The 23,230-nt window shown below is 28.9% G+C and overlaps 2 protein-coding genes across 4 annotated transcripts in view; one reads left to right on the top strand and one right to left on the bottom strand.

Moving 5' to 3' along the window:
• Positions 1-23,230, top strand: part of LOC113518046 (lachesin-like) — a 252,845-nt gene that overhangs the window by 75,943 nt on the left and 153,672 nt on the right. The gene's annotated exons all lie outside the window — the stretch shown is intronic.
• On the bottom strand, positions 1,114-18,624 carry LOC113518044 (monocarboxylate transporter 7-like). Of its 2 annotated transcripts, XM_026902796.3 has the most exons (8): positions 18,473-18,624; positions 10,516-10,715; positions 6,605-6,875; positions 6,312-6,514; positions 5,698-5,947; positions 4,484-4,653; positions 3,252-3,417; positions 1,114-1,774 (listed from the first exon to the last, which is right to left on the bottom strand). In XM_026902796.3, exons 2-8 carry the CDS (start codon positions 10,630-10,632, stop codon positions 1,422-1,424), a joined length of 1,530 nt encoding a protein of 509 aa, XP_026758597.2. In that variant the 5' UTR covers positions 10,633-10,715; positions 18,473-18,624; the 3' UTR covers positions 1,114-1,421. The 2 variants fall into 2 exon arrangements, with proteins under 2 accessions (XP_026758597.2, XP_026758598.2); XM_026902797.3 differs by lacking the exon at positions 18,473-18,624 and having other exon boundaries at positions 10,512-10,651.

The following is a 23,230-nucleotide window of genomic DNA, read 5'->3' on the forward strand; positions in this document are numbered from 1 at the left end:
TTCGATTAAGACATTGTTCATTATATAGGAGTTAGATACTGTCAATTCTTTAACAACTATAAGAAATATGTGCATTTTCAGCGCGAACTTGTTTTAAGTCAAAACATACTAGAATGTCTATCTAACATTTCCATATATCGCTGTCGAGTAAGCAAAGCGAACGTAGTGCTCGTGAAGAAACAATATGTACTGTTTACAAACCACCAGCTTATTTTGTGTGATCCGTCCCTGCTGTATAATATTTTGGTTCCACCAACGACGTTCACTATACAAACATTTAAAAGCCCCTGCAAGGAATCATCATAATGTGAGCTTCACTTTTGTTATGCAGATTAATGTGAAATTTAACAATGTACTATTACTATTATATTAGTAGATATACTGTACGACTATAAATATCTGGGCAGAAATAAATTTAAATAACATAATGTTTTTTTTTTTTATTCAGGCATTGTACTATATCTGTAAATATTTATTATTAACCTACACTATAAATTTTACAACAAAGTAACAGCTCTTTTAATGCTTAATAGTTACAGAAATCTATGTTATTTACTATAGAAAAACTATCTAATACTTCGTACATATATGAAGTTTTTAAAGAATAACTCGACAAGAAGCACATTTACGACACAGGATATCATTATTGGAAATCACAGTGTATACGGCTATTTAATTTCTAGGTTGTTACGGTTAATTTTTAAAAGTAATAAAAAAGCAAGTGCGGTGATATAAGAAAGGCACAACTTGTTAAATAATTTCTCAGAACGCAGTCTGTTATATTAGGAAAATAGCGGCCATCCATAGGGGACCAGAGACTAGAGACTCGACCACCACTTGTGAGCCATTTGCCGTGAATGCTCCTTTGCGATGCATTTAGTCAATTCAGTGACCATCTGTGAGCGACAAGCGTGCTTAGAGGCATTGCCTCTTGCATTAAACATGAGATTTTTTGGTATGATCGTTCACTTCAACTTTATATACGACGCAACGTCTCATTATGCATAACATTTATATGGAACATGAATCTAAGAAGGTTTTAGAAAATATTTAGCCTAAATTCAATATTCAAAGGTTTAGTGTAAGGGAGTAGAAAAAAATAAACTGTTATTATACTTGTTCATAATATATTAGACTAGGTAGTTATCACGTATAATTATAATAGCACATCGCTACTCATTCAACTCAGAATTACTGCAACATTTCCACAATCATTAAGTATACGTTTGGATATTATATTACATAAGATCAGTTATATACATTTAATTACTTGTACGTAGTTTTCTATTTTCCTGTAACAAACTCTTCACAGCCAATCTTAGGTACGAAGCCTGTATGTTCCTTGCATATATATTTTTCAATATTGCTAACAAACATCTCTGTATCAGAGCTGTAAAATCATAAACAATTACTGTATTCTTTTAAGACATCTGCATTTGTTCAGCATTTTTCTTTTGACTTTTTTTCTCTGCTATCCATAAAAGCAACATATCAGGAAGCCACATCACTAGCAATACAACCAAGAATAAATTCTGTGCTGTTATACACACGACGTAACTGCCTGTGTAATCTCTGATCCAGCCAAGGAAATATCCAGCTGGTGGCACTATAAGACCCATGGTCAACATTCCAAGACCAACAGCAGCAGGGACTTGTTCCACTCTGCACTGTTCTGAGATCGCAATATTTCTGGCTACAATCACCATACTTCTACCAAATCCGTACAGGCAAGACATTAAGATTAACACTTCAAATCTTGTTTGGTATGCCAAAACTGAAAAAAGAAAGTTATAATTACCAAGCTAGCTCACTCACTACGGACATAAATTTAGGTTATTTTAGATGAATTAGCAGACTGGAATGAAATTTGTTTAGTACTCTTTGACATTGATCTCCTAAAGGAGATATAAATAATACCTAATAATATATATATCTAATAATAAATCAAAAAATGAATAATAGATTAATCCAAACTCAAAGTACAAGGTGAATTAAGATTGAAGAATTCAATATTTAAGAGCTTAAGGACAAAGTACATGATATTTTATCTAAAACTCACTCACATAAAGGTATACCAGAGGGAGACTTTGTACAAAAATCATTTGCTTGGGTACCTCAGTCCCATTCATGTTTCAACCGTAAAACAGTTGTGTTTGCATGGCTGTGTTTCGGTTTGAAGGGTAGGATATAGTATACTCTGTTATGTCCATGGCACTGCTCAAGACTATAGGCGACGATTACCACTTTCACGTATACATATATATAGGTCTAATTATAACAAACAAATAAACCCAAAGATTTGCCCACGCTAATCCGTTATTTCCGTTTCGTAGAAATTCCGGGAAATTTATACTTAGTGAAGTGTATAGTATAGAAATTTCATATAATGTAGTATGTTATATGAAATTTCTAAGTAAAACTTTATGCTTGTAGTAATGCTTTAAGCTGTAGATTAATTGTCAATGAAAGCCTGAATTACATTAGATAGATATTTTACTCTATTTAATAATAATAAGAACCTTTTTTTTTTTTTTTATACGACTTAGAATGGCAAACAAGCTGACGGCCCACCTGATGGAAAGTGGTAACCGTCACCTATAGACATGAGCAGTACCATGGACATAACAGAGTATACTGTTTCGCCCATGATACCCCCATGCGTTGCCATTCCTGAGGACTCAGGTGTTATTCCTCTGTACCCAGTAAATTCACGCCATATCCCACCCTTCAAACCGAAACACAGCCATGCAAACATAACTGCTTCACGGTTGAAACACGAATGGGACAGAGGTACCCAAGCAATCGACTTTTGTACAAAGTCTCCCTCTGGTAAAACCTGATCCTCAAGCTAGGATACCCTGTATCATGAGACCAAGTATACCAGAAATCTCAGACCTGACACAATCTACAAAAGTTCGTTTTCTAAATTTACTCGATAGGCAATCGAACCTGGAGCCTCATCTAGATAAAATAAAGTTCCCACCACTTTGCCACGAAGGTAGTCTATTTATTATTTTATACCACGGAGATGGCAAACAAGAATACAGGCCGTCTGCTGGGAAATGGTAACTGAAGCCTATAGACACTTGCAACACGAAGTGTCACGTGCGCGTTATCGACCCTAAAGAAATCTTAATATAACCCTTTTTAAAGAACACCATACGGTAGTCTCTATGAAAAACCTCAGCAGGGAACTTATTTCACTGCCTGAGCGTTTGAATTAACTTATTATCTATTGAAATAATACTCACTTTGCCTGGTGATAATCAACCAAACAGAAGTCAATATTAGCATCCATCTAGCCTTTATCCTGTACTTGTCTTGGAACACCGGCAATATAAGACGACCACAGATATCCGCGCTCGCGATTGCTGACATGCAAAAAGCTGTGTGTTGTTTATCCAACCCAGCTACTTTCTGTCAAAGAGATAAATGATTTAATTAACTATTGACTTGTTTAAAGGAAATAATCACATTGTTAAATAATATGTGAATAAAACATCTCAATTCAAATCTCAAGTCAAGAAGCAAAATTATTATGGGATCACTCGATTCAACATCATAATAATTAGTCCTAACGTCCCACAGCTGGGTACTACTATTTATTATCGTATAAATAGATAGATAGACACTCTTTATTGTTTCTTCTAGATATAAATAATTACAAGAAATAATCACAGCGAGAAAAAAATACAATTATATATATATATATATATATATATATATATATATATATATATATATATATATATATATATATATATATATATATATATATATATATATATATATATATATATATAGTTTAAATTTATTACGCTGGCCACGCGGTTTCGTATACAATTTTATTTGGAATTTCCTTTGTCTTGTATTAATGCATGGTTTTTTTTATAATCTTTCCTCAAAATGTGATAATATTAACATCTTGTCAAACAACATTCAAGAAGTAAATTAATGGAAAGTTTCTCCAATGACTGCTATTTAAATTCATAAATTTCATTATTGAGATTATTGAACTACATAAAATAATGCTGTTTGTTAAAAATAGCATTGTACTACAATTGTTTATATTTCAGCTACATAAATTGTCAACAGATATTATTCAAATTAAATAACTTTCTTAAACAGCAATATCGTGTCAGCCGTAGTCATTAAACTCAATCACGCTCTGTATAAATAGGTATAATTATAATAATGATAACCAAATATCTTCACAAACTTTTACAACATAATGGACTTTATTTTATTGTAATACTGTTAGCCAAGGGATCTAATAATACCTTCAGGATTAAAGGGATTATTTTAACCTTTCGACTCAGCTTACAAAGAATAATTAAGGATAAAGGTACCAAATTTCATAAACACAATATTGCTTTCATCCTTGTATATCTTCCGATGTCCTTGGATATCAGATAGGGCAATTTTTGAAACACAAGTTTTAATAAAGATAAAATTATAATGAGAGGTAAATCTTGATTTTTACCTGCAGGAAAAATGGGAAGAGCATGCTGAAGTTTTGTATCGATGTAACAGACAACGCCGTCCCAATAATGATGTTCAAGAAACGAGGACTCGATAATAACGAGATATCGAATAAATCATATAATTTCTTTAGCCAACCTTTTTTCTGTGTAGGTTCTGGGGCCGATTTGTCTGGAAAATAAATATACATCAATACAATAAGTATAATTAAATCATAAGAAAGTTTGTGTTTGCGCAACAACTTTTTCTTTTATTTTTTTAGAAAAAGATTATATATTTAAGGTCATCAATTTTTTTTTGTATAATTATTATAGTCAATGTATGGAAATTTTATTGTCTAACATCGAATTCTGATAAAGTGCTAATTTACATATATACTTCAGATAAACCAATATTTTTGTTGTTAATATAATATGTACATCATAAAATATATGAAATGTCCTAAAAGTATATTTCGAAGAAGTGTGTTTAAAATAGTAACATGTACTTGTTAGTGCCATTTTCTTACTAAAATACAAATCGATATCTGCATGCATTATATTACTTTCATTGTGATATATTTCTAAAACGATGATTATTCTTAAATACAAAGCAGGTCAAAATTATTAAAAGGTATCATGTAATTTGATAACAGAATAATGTGTGTATCATCAATTGATGTCAACTACATCATTAAAATGACATTTATTATTATTGTTTATGACTGTTGCATTGCGTAAACAATACAATCAAAGCAAACACATACTTGGTAGATTATTATTGTGCATGATTTTTTGAAGAACCAAATATTATCAAAAAATATTTCGTGAGATCATATTTAGTTGTAATAATAGCTGTTAGTTGACATAGACTAATTAATACTGGAATATTATAAGCATGTAAAATCCAAAACAATAATAAATTGCCAGTAAATTAGACTGTAAATACTCGTAAATGTACTTATAATATTTTTTTATAAACTGGTCAACATGGAAAACTATCTTTTATATATCTAGGAATTAAACAACTTCTCTTAAGCAACATAAGTCGAAGTACAAAAATATTTTGGTAAATGTTCCGTATAAATCTCGTAGTCAAATTTATTATTTAGTTTAATGGATTTAACTATAGTATATTTTTTTAGTTTCATGAATACAATTTTTCATTTCAGATCATTTCATCTATTAAATTGTACCACGTAAAAGATTTTAAAATTATTCGTAAGCATTAACTTACCGTTTATGTCATTCACGTCAGATACGGAGGTTTTTACCAAATTCAATTCTTTTACATTTTCATTTAAACTAGATTCTGTACCCCTCCTTTCTCCATTTGCAGTTATTTCAGAAAGAATTTTAGAATCTTTTCTTATAACTATATTTTTGTGTTTCTCTTCTAATAATTGCAGCTTTTCTTCTACTGTGACTTCTTCTTCAACTTTTTTCATATGCCATTCAACGGGATGAATAAGTAAACATCCACATATCTAAAATATAAGTTTATTAACATTACTTCATTTTATGTTTATTGCACAAAAATTACATATAATTATTTATATATATATATATATATATATATACATATATATATATATATATATATATATATATATATATATGTGTGTGTGTGTGTGTATGTATGTATATAAATTCTATATGCACATATTGTAGGCGCTTAGAAATAAATTGTAAGACTAAAACAACAATATTATTAAATTATTATTATTAAGAAAAATTAATGGCAACATCGATGGTCATTATAATTTTAGTAATAATATATTGCATACATATATTAAATAAGTAATTATCAAGGGTGGATTATACTATAAACATAAATAAACGAGTAGTTACCCCATGCAAGCTCAAAGAAGACAGAAGTAAACATGCGCCTTGGAAACCGTAATTTTCCAAGAGATATCTCACTAAATGAGGCATTAAAGTCTGTCCCACACCTGTTCCCACATTTGCCAAACCTACTGCTTGGCTCTTCCTGAGTTTGAAATAGCTATTTATAGCCACAAATGACGAATTCTGAATGAAACCCAAACCTAAGCCTGGAACAAAATTAAGGATTATTTATTTATAAAACTGAACTTAAGTGCCATTAAATTAAATTTTAAATAAAATGTTTTAAGGTATCCTACCTAATAAGACTCCATAAGTAAATGTCAAGTGCCATATATTTGTTGAAAAACCACTAAGAAAAATGCCTGTTGTACACGAACAGGCTCCTATTAGTGCCACTATCCTAGGAGATGACAATTTTACTATTGCGCCAGCTATAGGTCCTCCAAAATTTGTAACAAATAACATAGTACTTAAAACTACAGCTGCACCTTGTGTCCTATGACCCATAGCCTCTAGTGCATCTCCATATAATAAACTGAATAAGGACAGCATTGATTGGTTAAAAATCTGAAAAAAATAAAAGTTAAAATTATTTATTCATGAAGGTTTTTTAACAGATACAAAAAGTAGGCGAAAAAAATATGTATGTATTTTATTTTTTTACGCTTTTATATAGTTTATTAAGAAATTTCAACCAAGAAGAACTAGGTAAGAAATTTGATTGTTTTCTTTATAAACAAAACGTAATTGCTAACAATTTTTATATAACATAGTTAATATATTCAATATCATGTGCATCAATAACTAATGTCAAAGCAGATACCTTAATGACTTTTAATTTTCTCAGTAAATTTTATTAGTGAAGGTTTTAAATTTATGAAAAGATAGACAGATAAAATATCATTAAGTATTTTTCATTGTAAAGGTTAGTGCACATTTCCGCAAAACGCCCATTAAGTTTTTTTGAATATTGCTTTGGGATACCGAGCTTAAACTCATAAAGATTTCAGACATTTATAAATAATAAAAAAAAACTTCATTATGTACGTTGTTCTAATATATTTGGATGGCCATATAAATATTACTAAATGTTAGATATAATAAATGCGAATCTCTTGTTAATGTAATAATTGTTTACAATATGTTTTATGACAGTTTTGATAATAATATATTTATGAGATGATAGTTCTATGTTAATATGTAATATACATATGACAGATGGTAATTATACATATAATATTTTAATTTTGGAATAGTTGTCATTATTTTACTGTAGAACCTTTATCGCTTTATTAATAAGTATTTTTATATGTACGTGTATTTTCAAGGGTGAAAAGGTTAAAATATACTTGTTATGAGTGTTAGGTTTGACCTTTGATCAACTTCAAAGCAGTAACCATATTAATATATAACCACAATAACCTATCCAAATAAAATTAATTTGAACAAAAGCACTGAATTTTATTTTTCATTTACTGTATTTTATCTTAAAATATCAAATATACTTATGTAATTCAATCAATATAAGTAATAATCCAAATATTTATAAAATATATAAAAAAAATATCATCACGTAAGTTTGATAAATCGTTACTAATATTATAAAATCTTGAAAATGAGTTTGTTTGTTACACACATTTTGAATAAACGTATTATATGGGATGTAGAAGGATATTGGCTACTTTTAATCCCGGTCAATAAACATATTCCGATCATGTGGACGAAGTCGCGGATAAAGGCTAGTGAATCTATAAATTATTTAGAGCACATAATGGGGACAATTCTAAAATACAAAAAGTAAAGTAAATCATTGGTTTTCCCACGATCGAATTCGGTATATTCTTGTAGAAAAAAATATTAAATTATTATTATAAATTAAAATATAGGTAAGTATGATGTAAGTATACCATAAAAAAAAATTATCTTGTACCATAGAAATCGTTTTTATTGTTACACTAATACATAATAGACAATAATGCAACATGTATTACACACACTAGTGATAAATCAAGTTTATTTCTAAATACACAGCAATTACAACAATGTGACTTTGGACAAGTTGCGCTCATTAGTATCGAGTCACCAATAGCGAAGGAATAGGTACGTTAGGATAGCGTCTATGTCAATGTTGTTAGAGCAAAAGTTATTATTTTGTTTGGAAGAAAGCAAATTAAAAATATGCTTAAAATATAACTTTAAAAATGTACTTGAAGTAATTAGAATTTTAGAAGTGTTCTATACCTACATTTGACGACGTCTGCGATTCGAGTCTCGCAGATACTTGCACCGATAGGACGTAATTGTTAAAAAAGTATTCACCGTTATGTATGCAGCTGGTCAATGAACTCGTGATAGGTGGCTGGTCACTAAAACATGTGATATGTAATGACCTCAGAACACAGAGTACCGTTTACTAAACTACTGTATGGTACTGAATGTATGACTAACGATTGCGATACTTGGAAAATTTAGAACTATAATTGTCTCACATGGGTTATATTTACACTTAATTTTTGCTTCTGATACAGAACGTCTTTCATCATGTACAAAAAATTTAATAGATTTGTATGAGATGTTATTAAAATTTAGATTTATTAAGATATCTTATGAGTAAATATATAATGTTTTGTCATCAGCCATTTGGATGTATATTAATATTTTGAATTAAATTGTTATAATAAATAATTTTATTCTAGCTTTTTATCCATATTTATTTATTTAAACTTTAATGCACAGTGAAATTATATATACATTTGGCGGACTTAATACCAGACTGTGTTCTCACCAGTCAACCATTAGGAAAACAGAGAAATAAGTAAGATGTGCATTATTAAATCGAGAAAAGTAATACTTAATATATTTATACACTATATACATAGATATATAAACATACACATAATATGTTGAACAAATAATATACATAATATATTATTTATTTGACCATATAATGATGAAATGAATAAGACAGTAAAATAGTAGCGCAATTGTAGTAATGCAGTTAGGAACGATGGATGCGGTGACATAGTATATTATATAGAAATATGAGAAAGATTATTTAGTAGTAAACGATTGGTTATTAGATAGTTATATGATAATAATAGAGAAGACAGTAACTTATATTAAATTGTAATAAAAAATTTGTTATTAGAATCGCAAAGAAATTAATATTTGTTCTTATTATAGAAATATTTGCACTTATTATGTTTCCATTATTAGTAGCATGAAGCGTTTATTGAAAGTCAACAATAACGGACAATTGATATTTTAATAAGATATGAAAATAAATTGGAATTTATATTCATAATTTTGCAAAAGATGAAGGCGTCTTATCCAGTCTAAGAAGATTCTCAGAATTGAAATATTATAAGCTTGGGTAAAATTACATTTAATTATAAATTTATTTAGTTTCATTTTATTTACAAACTAGCTAGAGCGACGACTTCGATCGCGTCACTGACGTATATTGATTAACCAAGAAAAAAAAATAGTTTATGTCCCTCTGAATACCGAATACTACATTAATATCGAATTGTAGATTCGAATCGACTGGTACATCCGCTGGGACCTGAGTAATAGCGCACTCACTTCAAAATTTGAAATATAACTAGCCACGCCCGCCACTTTTGAAGCATTATTGGGACAAAAATTGTCCTTCTATATACCAACTGCTACGTATATGCCAAATTATATGACGATAGGTTAAGCCGTAACTAAAAAAACAAACCATCTTATTTATTACTACCGATTCGACTCAGTTTCACAGGGATAGATAGAATTTTAGAAAATAATATATAGCCTATCTTGCTCGCCAATGATTTTTATATCTTAAATAATTTTCTAAAAATCGATTGAGTAGTTTTAAGTTTATCCATTACAAACAAACAATCAATTTTTTTTTTATAATATTAGTGAAGATATTAGCGTAGCGTTATAAATAGTATAACTAAACCATATACTCGTAGACAAAATTAGAATAGACTTTTTTTTACTTTTCAATTATTATCGTATTGAAAGATAGAGATAAAAATAATTAACATGCAAGCTGGTACGTATAACTACGTGTTTCGCTTTGTGAACTTTCATGTAATGGAATGAAAGGGTTAATACACTCATACCAGCTACCACCACAATTACTACTTCACAACCTCTGCGAGGACAGCGTCTAAATTTATTGGAGGTTAAGTAAATTAATCTATTACGTACTCACATTAGAAAGTGCTGTCCCCATCAAAACCATCCACCCCCATCCTCCATCTGGCGGTACTAATTTAGTTACTTTCTCCACCCTCGATGCTGGCATCAAAGTATTCTTTTCTAATGACATCTTTGTATCGTTCAGTCTTAACGGCTAATCATAATATTGAATTTGTTCTTTTTGATTCGTTATTTTTCGTCTTTTAGTGAGATCTGAAAATAAAATAAAATTCCATTAATATTATAAATACAAAAAATTTGTAAGGGGCGATGAATATAGGTGGATGTTGTTATTTTATACAAAATCTACTGAATGGATTTAAATGAAATTTAATACATGGATAGATTAATTACTAACTTACTGTTTGTTGTTTCGCGAACGCAAAATCGCGGAATACAACTTACGAATAAAATTAATAAAACTCAGAAATAGGAAATAAAATATCCTAAAAATACATGTTTTATTTATGTATTTTTCTATTATTATAGCATTAACGATACCTCATAAGAAACTACTTACTTCCTTCATAAATCACTTTGACCGTTACAAAATTGCTTAGCTAGGCGCCACGCATTATTATAAAGAATGTTGCTTTTATATTTCTTAAATTAAAAATCTTTTTTCTGAATAGAAGCAATCACGATCAACTTTAATATCTAAAGTGTGATGGTAACACCATTTAATTCTATTTTAGGCATTGTTTAGCTACATATATATACAATAATATAATTAAAGTTTTAAATTATTTGTATCTATATGTATATAGGTCTATATGAGTGAACTTATAAATATTTTTTAATAATTGTAAGTACTTGAAGTTGTTTGTATGAAAAATTGTGGCAAATGATAATATAATTTTTGTCTTTTCATAGAACTGAATACATTATTTTGTTGTCTTCATATTGTGATATTATTTTATTATATAATAACCTCTAACTTTAAATTATATAGATAGAATGTCTCCATAGAAATGTCTCAAGAAAAACGGTACAACTTTGTCATAAAATTTTACGTGAAAAATAGTTATAATTGATTGCTTTATAAGTTCTATATTTATTTTGTTTTATAAGTTCTACATCTTTTAAATTCGTAAACACTTATTTTATTTATTACATAGGACGTCAAGATATACTCTATACGTAAATATATAGAATACTGATAAAAAAAACGGGTCAGTTCATTTGAAATTTAGCTGACTAAAAGTTGAAGTTGAGAGTTGAGTTTTTGAAGCTCGATACTCTATCTATATAATCTAAGCCTCTAACATTAATGAATGTATAGTTTTGAACTCCGTTTTTAAGATATTTAGTTTTTATTATTAAACTTTTATTTAATCGTTTCAGAACTAAATTAGTTTTTTAAACAGAGTAATAAGTCATTACCGTGTAAAAAAATAATCATAAAATAAAAAAAGTATAGTACCATATTTATTAATATCACGTTTACTTTGAATAATAATGATGCAAATTTTAGTAGGTGAGTCAGTGATAAAATAGGTTCAATATTCGACCCTCTTATCTTGTGGTAGTGACGTTCTTGGGTAGGTCTCCATTATGTAATTAGAGTAACACAAATATTAAGTAATTAGGTTAATTAATAATAATAAATTTGCCAATATTTAATTAAGGCTAGTACAATTATATCTAGAAAATTAAATTACGGTTATTCTATATCTAGGATTCTACCGCTACTAAGTAATTACAACATTTAAAATAAAAGATTTGTCTATCTTCTCAACATTATATATTATACTCATATAGATTAGGCCAAGAAAACGCAACATCAAAGACCTTTTCTTACTTTTTCTATTTTCCTAATTTTTTTTTAATTGTAAACTAGTACCTTATTGGACACCATACTACCCACTGACATTGATTTTTTTTCGACTTTTTGTTTGTTGAAAAATAATTCGCGCAGAGTTAAGCTTGCCTATTTATTTATATTTTTTTTCATTATTATGTATCTGTATGTATATTAGCGTGTACATTAAAGTGTAAATATAAATAAATATATAAATATTATTTTATGAAAGGTGATATATTAATACCTTTACTTCAGCTGATAATTTCATAGATTTAATATGAGGCGTATACATTTAAGCACATAATATTATATTAAACACGTGCTTTACGTAGATAATAAAACGTCTCTAATCTTTGCGTGCAGTGACAGGCAATAACAAAATATTTTTTTCATCAAAAGATATCGAACGGAACTATCCACTACTAATATTCATTATCTCTAGTGGGCGGTCAAAGACCGTTCATGATGTTTACATAATAACGAACAATATAGTACAAAGGTTATGTGCAGAATGTGCAGAAAAGTTATAGTATAGTACAAAAAGAATAAATATTCAGGTAGAAGTGACACTGACGTACTTTTCTTTGTAAGTGCATTCGCTTCTAAAATAAAATATGCGGTTATCGTATATCCGCGACATTATCACTTCCACCCAGTATTCCCAATTTTTATGTTTGTGAGTTTTACTCGTATACTTGGCAATAAAATTTTGCTTTTAATACGCTGAATGATCCCAAGTCACATTTTGTAACGAAAAGGCACGTTAGCACTCTCTTGGGCATACTAATTAAGATGTTTGGCAACATTCGTCTTTATATCTCTTTCTTTAGGTTTTTCCGGTAAACTTGGCATCAATATAATGAAAGGGTTGTTTTTGTGTTGTTAGTAGAGTTTCACAAGGCAATATTAATTATTATTGCGTTTAGCAATTATTGAACACTTTTACATGCTAATAGCAATTAAAAAAAAAAAAGAAAATTCTCAATCTTAGCTCAAGTTCATAATCATGCTACGCAATTTCATCGCTTATTTTATTAATTATGGAACGAAATGCTTACTGCGTTACTTTGTATACATTTTATATAGTTCATTTTCATAGTGAATATCTTGTTGGTTGCTCTAATAAATAAATAAATAAATTTATTTCTTAATTTATTTATTTTTTATTAGAGAGCAAAATCTCATTTGTTAAAAAGTACAAATTAAAGTGCGACCACGTTCTATTTAAATATATCCATGTTTTTATCATTGTATATTTTGCTCCACAAATGAAATACTTGAAGAAAGAATAAAATATGTTAATAGTCTTGACTGTTGAAATTTAGTAAATAGATATTATAAAAAAACACTTGTACTTTTTCACAAGAAAAGTTTTATAAAAATATTTTATCAGTTACGCCATAAAATAGTTGATAAAATCTTTTACCTTTGCTTAATTGGCTTACTTTTTCCTACAGTTTATTTTATTAATTTTATTTTTAAAACGACGATAGAAGTTAAGAGGCTTACCTATAGTACTTATAAACAGGAAATGATGATGTTTTCAGATGACAGCAATTTTATTAATAAATTTTTATTCAAATTCAAGTACTTCATCAAAATTAATATGAGAACAACAAGAACGTAACGCTTTCCAAATACAAAAAAACTTGTACATAATACTTAATATATAATTGTGGATACATAATTATTAAATAAGTTTTTATGTATTAAATCTTAATAATGTTGTAATTTTAACCAAGTCAGATGGCAGATCAACAGAATTTTGTTATATCTATCGGTCTGGCGTCTGTCGGTACATCACAGCATAAACTTTTACAGCTTATGTTCTATCTTTATGAAACTTTTATTAATGTGATATCCTTTTTGGCACATCTTGAACTCATATCTCTGAAGAAGTTTAAGATTATCGATTTTAGAAGTACTTTTCAATTTAATTTTGATAAAATCTGAGTGATTTATTTTTGTTAATGGAGAGAATCGCATGAACAACGCTACGAAGTATCGCCAAAAAAATTTAAAATTATGACTACAAAAACACCGAATACAATTGTGGAAAATTTTTACTTAAAAAACCGAAGTGAATAAAGTATGATAAAGTTTCTATGGGACCAATCTGAAAATATATCTTATATATAAGAATTTTCCAAATCGATTTATAATTGATGGAATTATGAGGTAACAAACATAAAAAAATACATCGAATGGAAATCCTTTTTTTAAATCGGTTGATGAAATTTATTTACTATCTAATATTCTATTCTAATATAATTCTTCAATATACATGAGAGCATGGTATTTCGTTACTCTATTGCATTCGTGTATTATAGAACGTTCTATGAACGCTTCTTTGTCTAGCGAGAAGATTTACTTTTCCCGAACGCGTTAGCTTGAGAGGTTGTTACCTTATTATCCAAACAAGCACTTATGAAGAAAGATATGTCAAAAATATAAGACACTTTGGATGTATCATGTTATTGAAACTTTTGTTTGCTTACTTATTTTAGATTTATAAATTGAGGTACAGATAATTACATACTGTTGTCTACATCAATTTTTATTGTTATTCTACAATCACTATGTAGATACTAAAACAATAAGCCAGGCAATTTAATAAGTTGTTATTTTTATTTTTTATATATAAATAAAGGTCTTTTTTTAATTACTCATATCATGACATGATGTATGTATAACAGTAGATATGTACCTTGTAATAAATAAGATGTCATTTATAAAAAATAATTACCGATATATGTGAAATAAATATACCATCAGCAAAATATAATTAATATAAGTAGAATTATATACACGCTGACTTTTTTTATTACTTTATATTTAACATGTAATTTTATTATATGAAATACTTTACACTCAAACTAAGCTAATCCTAAAAAACTAAGTCTATGTCATACAACGGGAGATACTTAACATTTTCGTCAAAGTTTTTCTAAAGTTTTTTAACCGAATTCAGAAAGAAGGAGGTTTTCAATTCTAATCTTCGTCATTTGTAAGATAAATATCTTACAACAACAAATAAAAAAAAATATTTATAACAATATACTTACAGGTATGATCCCATAGAAATGTTATTGAAGTTTCAGCAGTTTAGTTCTAACATCAAAATAACTCTTTTACCACAATACGAGAAGAAATCGATGTTTTTTTGTGGAACACAGCCTTAATTTTTTATTGACTAGATTTGACCTTTGGAATCCTATGAGTCACAATCATAAACTACTGGATCACGACGCTATCAGACGATTATTTTATTAAAAGTATAATATTTATCAAATTCGCTGTATCAATGTCCGTTCACCACAATAATGCCTAAGGTATTGAGATCCGCTACAAGATTCTAACATTACACTAATGAGGATAAAATGTTGAACGTTTTAAATTAATAACGAGGTAAAAATATATAAATATAACTAGTTCAGGTATATAACAATATTATCCGGCATTTTAGAATAATCCGGATGTCCATAGAAAAACGATGCCGTGTTACGGGGCTCATACAATACATGGGTGAGTCATTGTACATAATTAGCAAGATGATTGCCAAACATATATTTTAGTAATTACAATATCTAGATAACAAAATACATAAAGACTATTATCCTTGTTAGTTAAATGAATAATAATAAAATGATCGATATGTAGTTTTCATGTTAATTAAAATAAATATGGTGAAATTTGCAGCGTGGTCCCGGCTTAGAATAGGGCATCTTAATCTTTTCTGTATCGTATATCGGTATCGTAAAAGGCGACTGAGGTAACTGAGGCGACTTAATAGTAGAAGAATGGACAGCAGCGTCTCTCTTTAAACATTTCTAAAAGCCTAACTGCGGTTGCCAACCCACCTACTAAGTGTGGCAACTATTTTCAAAACTTCCTTTACGGAAAAGGCTTATGTTGAATAGTCGACAGTTAACGGCTGAAATGATGATGATGAAATTCAAGATATATATTTTTCCCTAGAGAGTAGTTTATGAAGCGCGTGTAACACCACTGATGTTGCAGGTATTCATGGGGTAGGTACGGTAACAGTTTATCATCAAACAATTAACAAAATAAAAAATCATTAAAAATAATATAAAATATATAAATAGATTAATTACATTTACCTATTTATATTTTTATTTGCGTATTGTATAAATAATGTTTATACAATTTCTAAATTGCCACTATCCAATGTTTTTGTCAGTAGTTGTCATATTTGGCAGGCAGGTTGGCGTGTGCAGTGAAGCTTTGGTGATATTTCGAAAGGTACGTTGCTGCTTCTTCCTTGACTATTAAGTTCCATTAGTCGTCTTTTACGACGTTCACGGGAAAAATATTCCATATCGGGACTACACGACCCATTGTATGCTGGGACAACACAACTAATTTTGTTATGCATAATTATCGAAAGTAAAATTCCTACGAATATGTCAGATAATATCGGAGAAAAAATATATTGGTTTGACACTTGATGACACATGATTGCACGGAAGAGAACCAATTCTCTTCCGTGCAATCATGTGTCAAATCAAATGTACTCGTACATAAACATCAGCAAAACCGATCATGAATTTATTTTAATAATTTGTGGTATAATAAAATCTTCTTGTTTTATTATCCATCTCTTATCATTCAATTTATTTAACATGTTTTATATAGTAATCTAGAATATTGTTAACTTTGTACTTACAAAGTTTATTAGAACCCGATCAATCTATTGACTGAGTAACAAATATCTTTACAAAATTACGTTCTAGTGAGATAAGAAATGCATATAAAAATTGTTATGATTCTAGGCCCACTTCTTATCATATAATGTTTTGTAATTATAATCACAGTTTGACATTTTGTAATAGTATTGTTTGTAATAATATTGTTAAATATATCACATTGAATATGTTTTGTAGAATTCGTTCGTACTGCAAGAATGTGCCTTTAAATTTTAAGATTTTCGTTTTAGGATGCTGTAGTCATGGTAACCTTGACTCGATAATATAATAAAATAATATTAATCACATATGAATCCCGCAAAGTGTAGAATATGAACAGAAGATTATTAGAACAGCTCTTTTTCTAAGTCTTGTTCTGTGTCCTTTGCTCTTAAGTCTAAACATTTCATTTCATTTAGTCGTACCTCTTGTATTGTTTTAGTTTTACTTTCAAACCATACATGGGTATTCTGTTTAATGCCACCTTTAACACAAATTCAAATTTTTGTCAAGTTTTTGGTAGCAGTTTAAGGCCCTATCTTTATACTATCTTTTCATGATATCGTCGTCTAACCTTCATAGCCTTCCTATAATTAATACGGTACCGTCTTCTTTATATCTTTTTCTATTTAAAAAATTTTTTGAAAGGATTGCTCGTTCGTATATATAGTCAAGAATATGTCTTCAAATTTTGATATTTTCTCTTGAGGATGCTGTTGTCACTATGGCAGCCATCATACCAATCATTGTAACATCGGTTCGATAATAAAATAATATTAATTATATATGAATACCACAAAGAACATAATAACAACAAAAGATTATCAGAACCGCTCTTTTTCTAACTCTTTGTTCTTAAGTTTAAACACTTTTATTAATTTAGTCGTATTTCCTGTATTGTTTTAGTTTATTTTTTGATAAAATATATAAGTATTTTATTTAGCGCCACCTTTAAGACATGTGAACCTGAAAATGTGATATGTTGTTACTTAACAAACATATCCACAAAATACTATCTACTTTTCTTTGATAAGAAGATAAAAAACGATAATCCGTATACCTTATATCGATAAAGTCTCAAAAAATTAATCGCAGTTTAAAAAGACAAATTTGTTTCTAGGTGTAGGTTGAAAACAGTAAATTCGTATCTGTTATTGTATTCATTTAATATCAGTAATTTTTTTGTTTATAGCGCAGATTACCATTTTTCAAATGAGCCTTAATAAGCTGACCTTAATTACCACTCCAAGATTTATAAAAAAAATTAACACTTTTGTGTTAATACAGAAATGTATAATATGGCCTCAGTGTAACGGTAAGAATAGTTGAAAATGAAGTTTATAATTTTATATAAAAATATATTGTTTACTTACATTAAAACAACAAAAAAAGCATGACTTATAAAAAGAAAAACAAAAAAAGAAAAAGAAAACGATATCAAATCAAACAATCCTTACCTAATTAAATGCATGGTCATTATCACAGGTAGATACTAATGAAAACGCATTCACTAATTCTTTCGACAATTAATATCACAATACATATTTTTTCAACCAAACGTCTGCCGCGTATAAATTCACAGCTGTCAATGAACATTGACATTATGTATCTTTGTTGAGTAAGCGGACACGATAAAATGTTATACCATTGTATCTGATCCACTAATCCAGTCATACGTGGCTTGATATATAAAAAAATGTTTTTATGTAATATACGATAGATTATTTCTATTTTCAATGCAAAACTAGCAGATCAACATGGTTTATTAATACTATTGGTAACGGAAGAAGATAACGACCCACCTGATGAATAATATGGATATCACAAAATGTATTTGGGTATCTCTTTTACTTTTAAAAAATGTTGTATCACTGTTTAACTGATTAGAATTATTTTATTGCCATTTTCAATTGGTACTTGGAGACTAATGGGTGATATAAAAGGTTGTAGTAGAGGCGACTAACGGAACTTTTTGGCCAAGGGATGAGCAGCAGCGTTCCTTTTAAAACATCACCAAAAGTCAAATTTCGACCCGTTTATCAAGCGTAACAACTACTTGCAAAATCCTCCTAATGGTAAACTCATAAGAAACGGGGCCCTTCCTTGTATACAGTGTATCGAGGAGGCCTATCTTCAACAGTGGATAGATAATGGCTAATATATTAATGACGATTATGATGGAAGTTTGTAAAACTTTTGGTAGTAGTAATGGCAGATAATATTCGAGTGTTGGCAGTCACCCACATACTAATTAGTAGCGGAATTAAACAAAATAATTCTCAAATAACCAGTTATCAGAACTTTTGCAAAATATATAGGAAAAGGACATTGGCTAATGTCCTTTTTCTTGCAAAACATCTCCTACCTATATGCTAAATTTTGTAATAGTTGTTTTAGATATAATGATGCCGAAAAGTAACTAAATTTAATTTTATATTTATAATACTTCTTCTTTCTTGCGACTTCGTTAATCTTGCCTGTATTGTTTTATACCACAAAGGTGGCAAAGAAACGTATAGCCCGTCTGATGGTAAACGTTAATTGCGTTATATATATTGATTAAAAGTGGCCTATGGTCATCTTCATCCATATACCTACCTACGAGTATATATCAGATTTCATTTCATATTAAGGGATTCTTAAAGTACCTAGTACTAAAAAGCAAACTATCATGTCTAAAATAATATTAATAAGGTTTACTTTTATATTCTTCGAACAATCGAACTAAAGTTTGTTACAATCCATTTACTACTTCATATTAGAACTATACAACATCATAATCTCCCTGTACCATTATTTCATTTTCAGTTTTCAATATCTGTCAAATTCTGAGAAAATAATATAAATAGTATAATGACAGATATAGAGACAGTTTCGTGAAACGATATTAAAATGGGTTTTTCTTCTCGATGCGAAGATCTCCAAAAACGAGTAACATTGTGTTAATAGTGTAAATTATTTGTGTGCATTGAATTAGTGTGTTACTATGACGTCACTGTATAAAACCTGAAAAGTATGCCATAATGTCAGAGTATAAACATTTTTCACACACCTTTAATTGTGTTTTTGCTATTAGAATAATGTATATTAGAGTTTTTAGCAGATTTCTGTGATACCTTCATATTAACAGGGAGTATAGAGCTGACGAGTATGAGAAATTGTAATTTTTTGTCGTTATTCGATCCATGTGACATGAGAAAATGTTTTACTGATAGAATACTTCTTTAAAAGAATAGTAATGATTCAAGATTTTATGTACTAATATATGCAATATAGATTAATTATTGCAATACACAATAATTTCTTAGAGTATTTGAGGACAGATGAAAATGGAATGGTAATTCTATATACTTTACGTTATTGGTTTACAGTGAAGAGGTACTAGTTAGTGAGAGATAGTTAAAGCCAAGTTAGTTGTCCCATTATGACCAGTACACCATTATGATTTTAAGAGAGGATCATGTGGAAGTCAACTTAACAGTAAAGGGCCTATTTTGAAATGTTTTCTGAAATTTAGGGGCCGAACGAAATACGAATTTCATGTTGAAATTACATTATACATGCTAAATTTAAACAAAATATCGTTACTATCGGTATGAATGCAAATACGAATATTCGGAGTTTAATTTCATGGTTGACCCCAAATCTTAGGGAACGTGCGATTGGTCCCGTGGATGACGATATCTAAAAATGCACTAAAAAAATCAAATCGTTTCAGAATTATGAAAATTCTTTAATTGTAATATTGTTTTGTTTCCAAAATTCTTCATTATTTTTAAATAATCAAGAACTCGACCGAGAATCAAATCCGAATCCTGTTTTAAGTAAAAGATAAAATAACGAAGCAACGTGTTATTATCTATATCTATGAATTCCATTTATAACAATAATAGTTTTTGAAATAAATATAAATAAATAAACCACAGTTACTTTCAAAATGTTTATTATTTTCTGTGTGATATTTATCCATTGTTTAAAATTAAGCGCGTGCTCGTACAATGTAATCTTTCATGCATACCTCATTGTAAAAATGACTAACTTGTGGTTGAATTTGAATGAATTTATACGATTATCACGGATGAGATAAATAAATTTAAATTTCCAACTTATTCGTATATTTTAGTGCATAATTTATTTATTAATAATTTATTTATATTATGAATAGATAACGTCCAGTATAAATGTCAAGAAAAACTTAACATATGAGTAGTCTTTAACATTTAAGACCATTTTTTAAATTTAAAACCCGGTATAGGTAAAAACCCTCACTGATGCTCCTTTCCACTTTAGGTCTGCTGGAAGAGAACTTTTGTAGCATTAAACTTCTTTTTGTACATTTGCTTTCCATCGGCGTAATTCTTTACGCATTATTAGTGTGTACAATAAAATATAAACAAAATAAAATTAATTAAATAATAAGAAGATATAGCGGCCTTACATGACAGTGACTTATCATTATCGAGTTTAAATTTCAGCTTATGTTCTTTGTCACAAATCAATTACAAATCGCCAACGAGTTGCGGCGACTGAAGTAGCTGCTGTATAGATTACGCATTACGTTGACATAGTTCTCTTTAAATATTTCTGCTAGTTGAAAACAACAATCCTTACTAATATTATAACTATGAAAGTAAGTTTGTTTTTTTATTATATTTTTTAAGCTGGGGAGAAGGGATTGTTAGTAATGTGGATTATCAGTCCCATTGCCAGTAATATATCCTGTGAGAATGACCTCTACTTGGTCCCCCTTGGAAACCATCGTGTTGAATTCCAGGTGGGTACATCATGATGTGCTAACTCACCTGCCTTTTCATTCTCACTTAACATCCCTCACTGGTGCCTCGCTAGCATATACCATTAGCGAAGGCGGGGTATTTTTATGTATGATAATGCAGTTATTATCATTTTATTGTCATCCATTAAAAAAACATAGCTTAACCAATCACTATGAAATTTGGTACACAATTACTATATGGAAAAGAACATAGGCTACTTTTTCACCAAGTCATTCCCGGGCATGGGGCATGGGACAATGTCACGGTTAAAAGCTAGTTCAACAATAAACATGTATCCTTAATTTTCTTTAAGGTTATCTTAAACTCTAATATCGATTAATATTTTGTACTGTCCTATAGAACCCAATATGCGAATGTACTTCACACTCTTTGTTGATTTTTAAATTTTATGCTTAAGTAACACCTGATATCTAATAAAACAATCATGATTGATTAGATCCAACGGTTGGCATCCGGTACGAATTGGTAAGAATACAAGCGGTTTTTTCTGATAACTAAGCGATCTTTATGTGATAACTAAGCGAAATATGTATATTTTAGTTTTTACAATTATTTTCTTTCATCACCATCATATCAGCTGTTAATAGCCCCCTGCTGAGCATAAGTCTGCTTCATAAACTACTATAAGGAACAGTCCCGAGCCACTTTCATCGTATATACTTTAATAATCATAAAAAATATATTATAAGTAATGTAATCTTATCATGAAAATTGCTAATTAACTCATTATCCAATACAATTAGTATTACTACTGTTGAATCAACTTTCATAAACAAACACGACATTAGAATAAAAAAACAGGCAAAAAAAAAAACAAACAACTGCTATATGTAAATATTAACAAGACACTAAAATGGAATGAATATTACTTAACCCTATTGAATATAAAACGTAACTAAAGAATCAATATTCATATGGTGAGACATGTAATAAACAGGAAATAATCGGAATAAAGTTGTTAATTTTAAAAGCAAGACAATGGTAAAAAATTATGATTATCAACTGATTTTGATGCAGTTTAACCTAAACGATTAGTTATTTTCATAACAATAATATGAGCATGATTAATAAAATTATATGGTGGATATATCTAGTTTAAGAAATTACATACAAAACAGGTAAAATTTAATTCCAAGAAAATAGGTGTTCGTAACAACGAATTAATAAATCAAATGTGTGAATCGCTAAAACGTTTTTAGAATTTGAATGAAATTTCAATACAAAGACAGAGTATATATATATATATATATATATATATATGTGTATCTATGTATATATATAGAATCTATTATTATCTAAATAAAGAATTATAATATATTATTCTTTATTTAGACAATAAATTTTCTATTCTTCTTTTCCCTTAAACAGTAGGCAAAAAAATCCTCGCTATAAGACTTTTTGCGTCGGGATTATTACTTT

This window comes from Galleria mellonella, unplaced genomic scaffold (assembly GCF_026898425.1).
Source record: "Galleria mellonella isolate WM207_F2 unplaced genomic scaffold, CSIRO_AGI_GalMel_v1 utg132, whole genome shotgun sequence".
Lineage (NCBI taxonomy): Eukaryota > Metazoa > Arthropoda > Insecta > Lepidoptera > Pyralidae > Galleria > Galleria mellonella.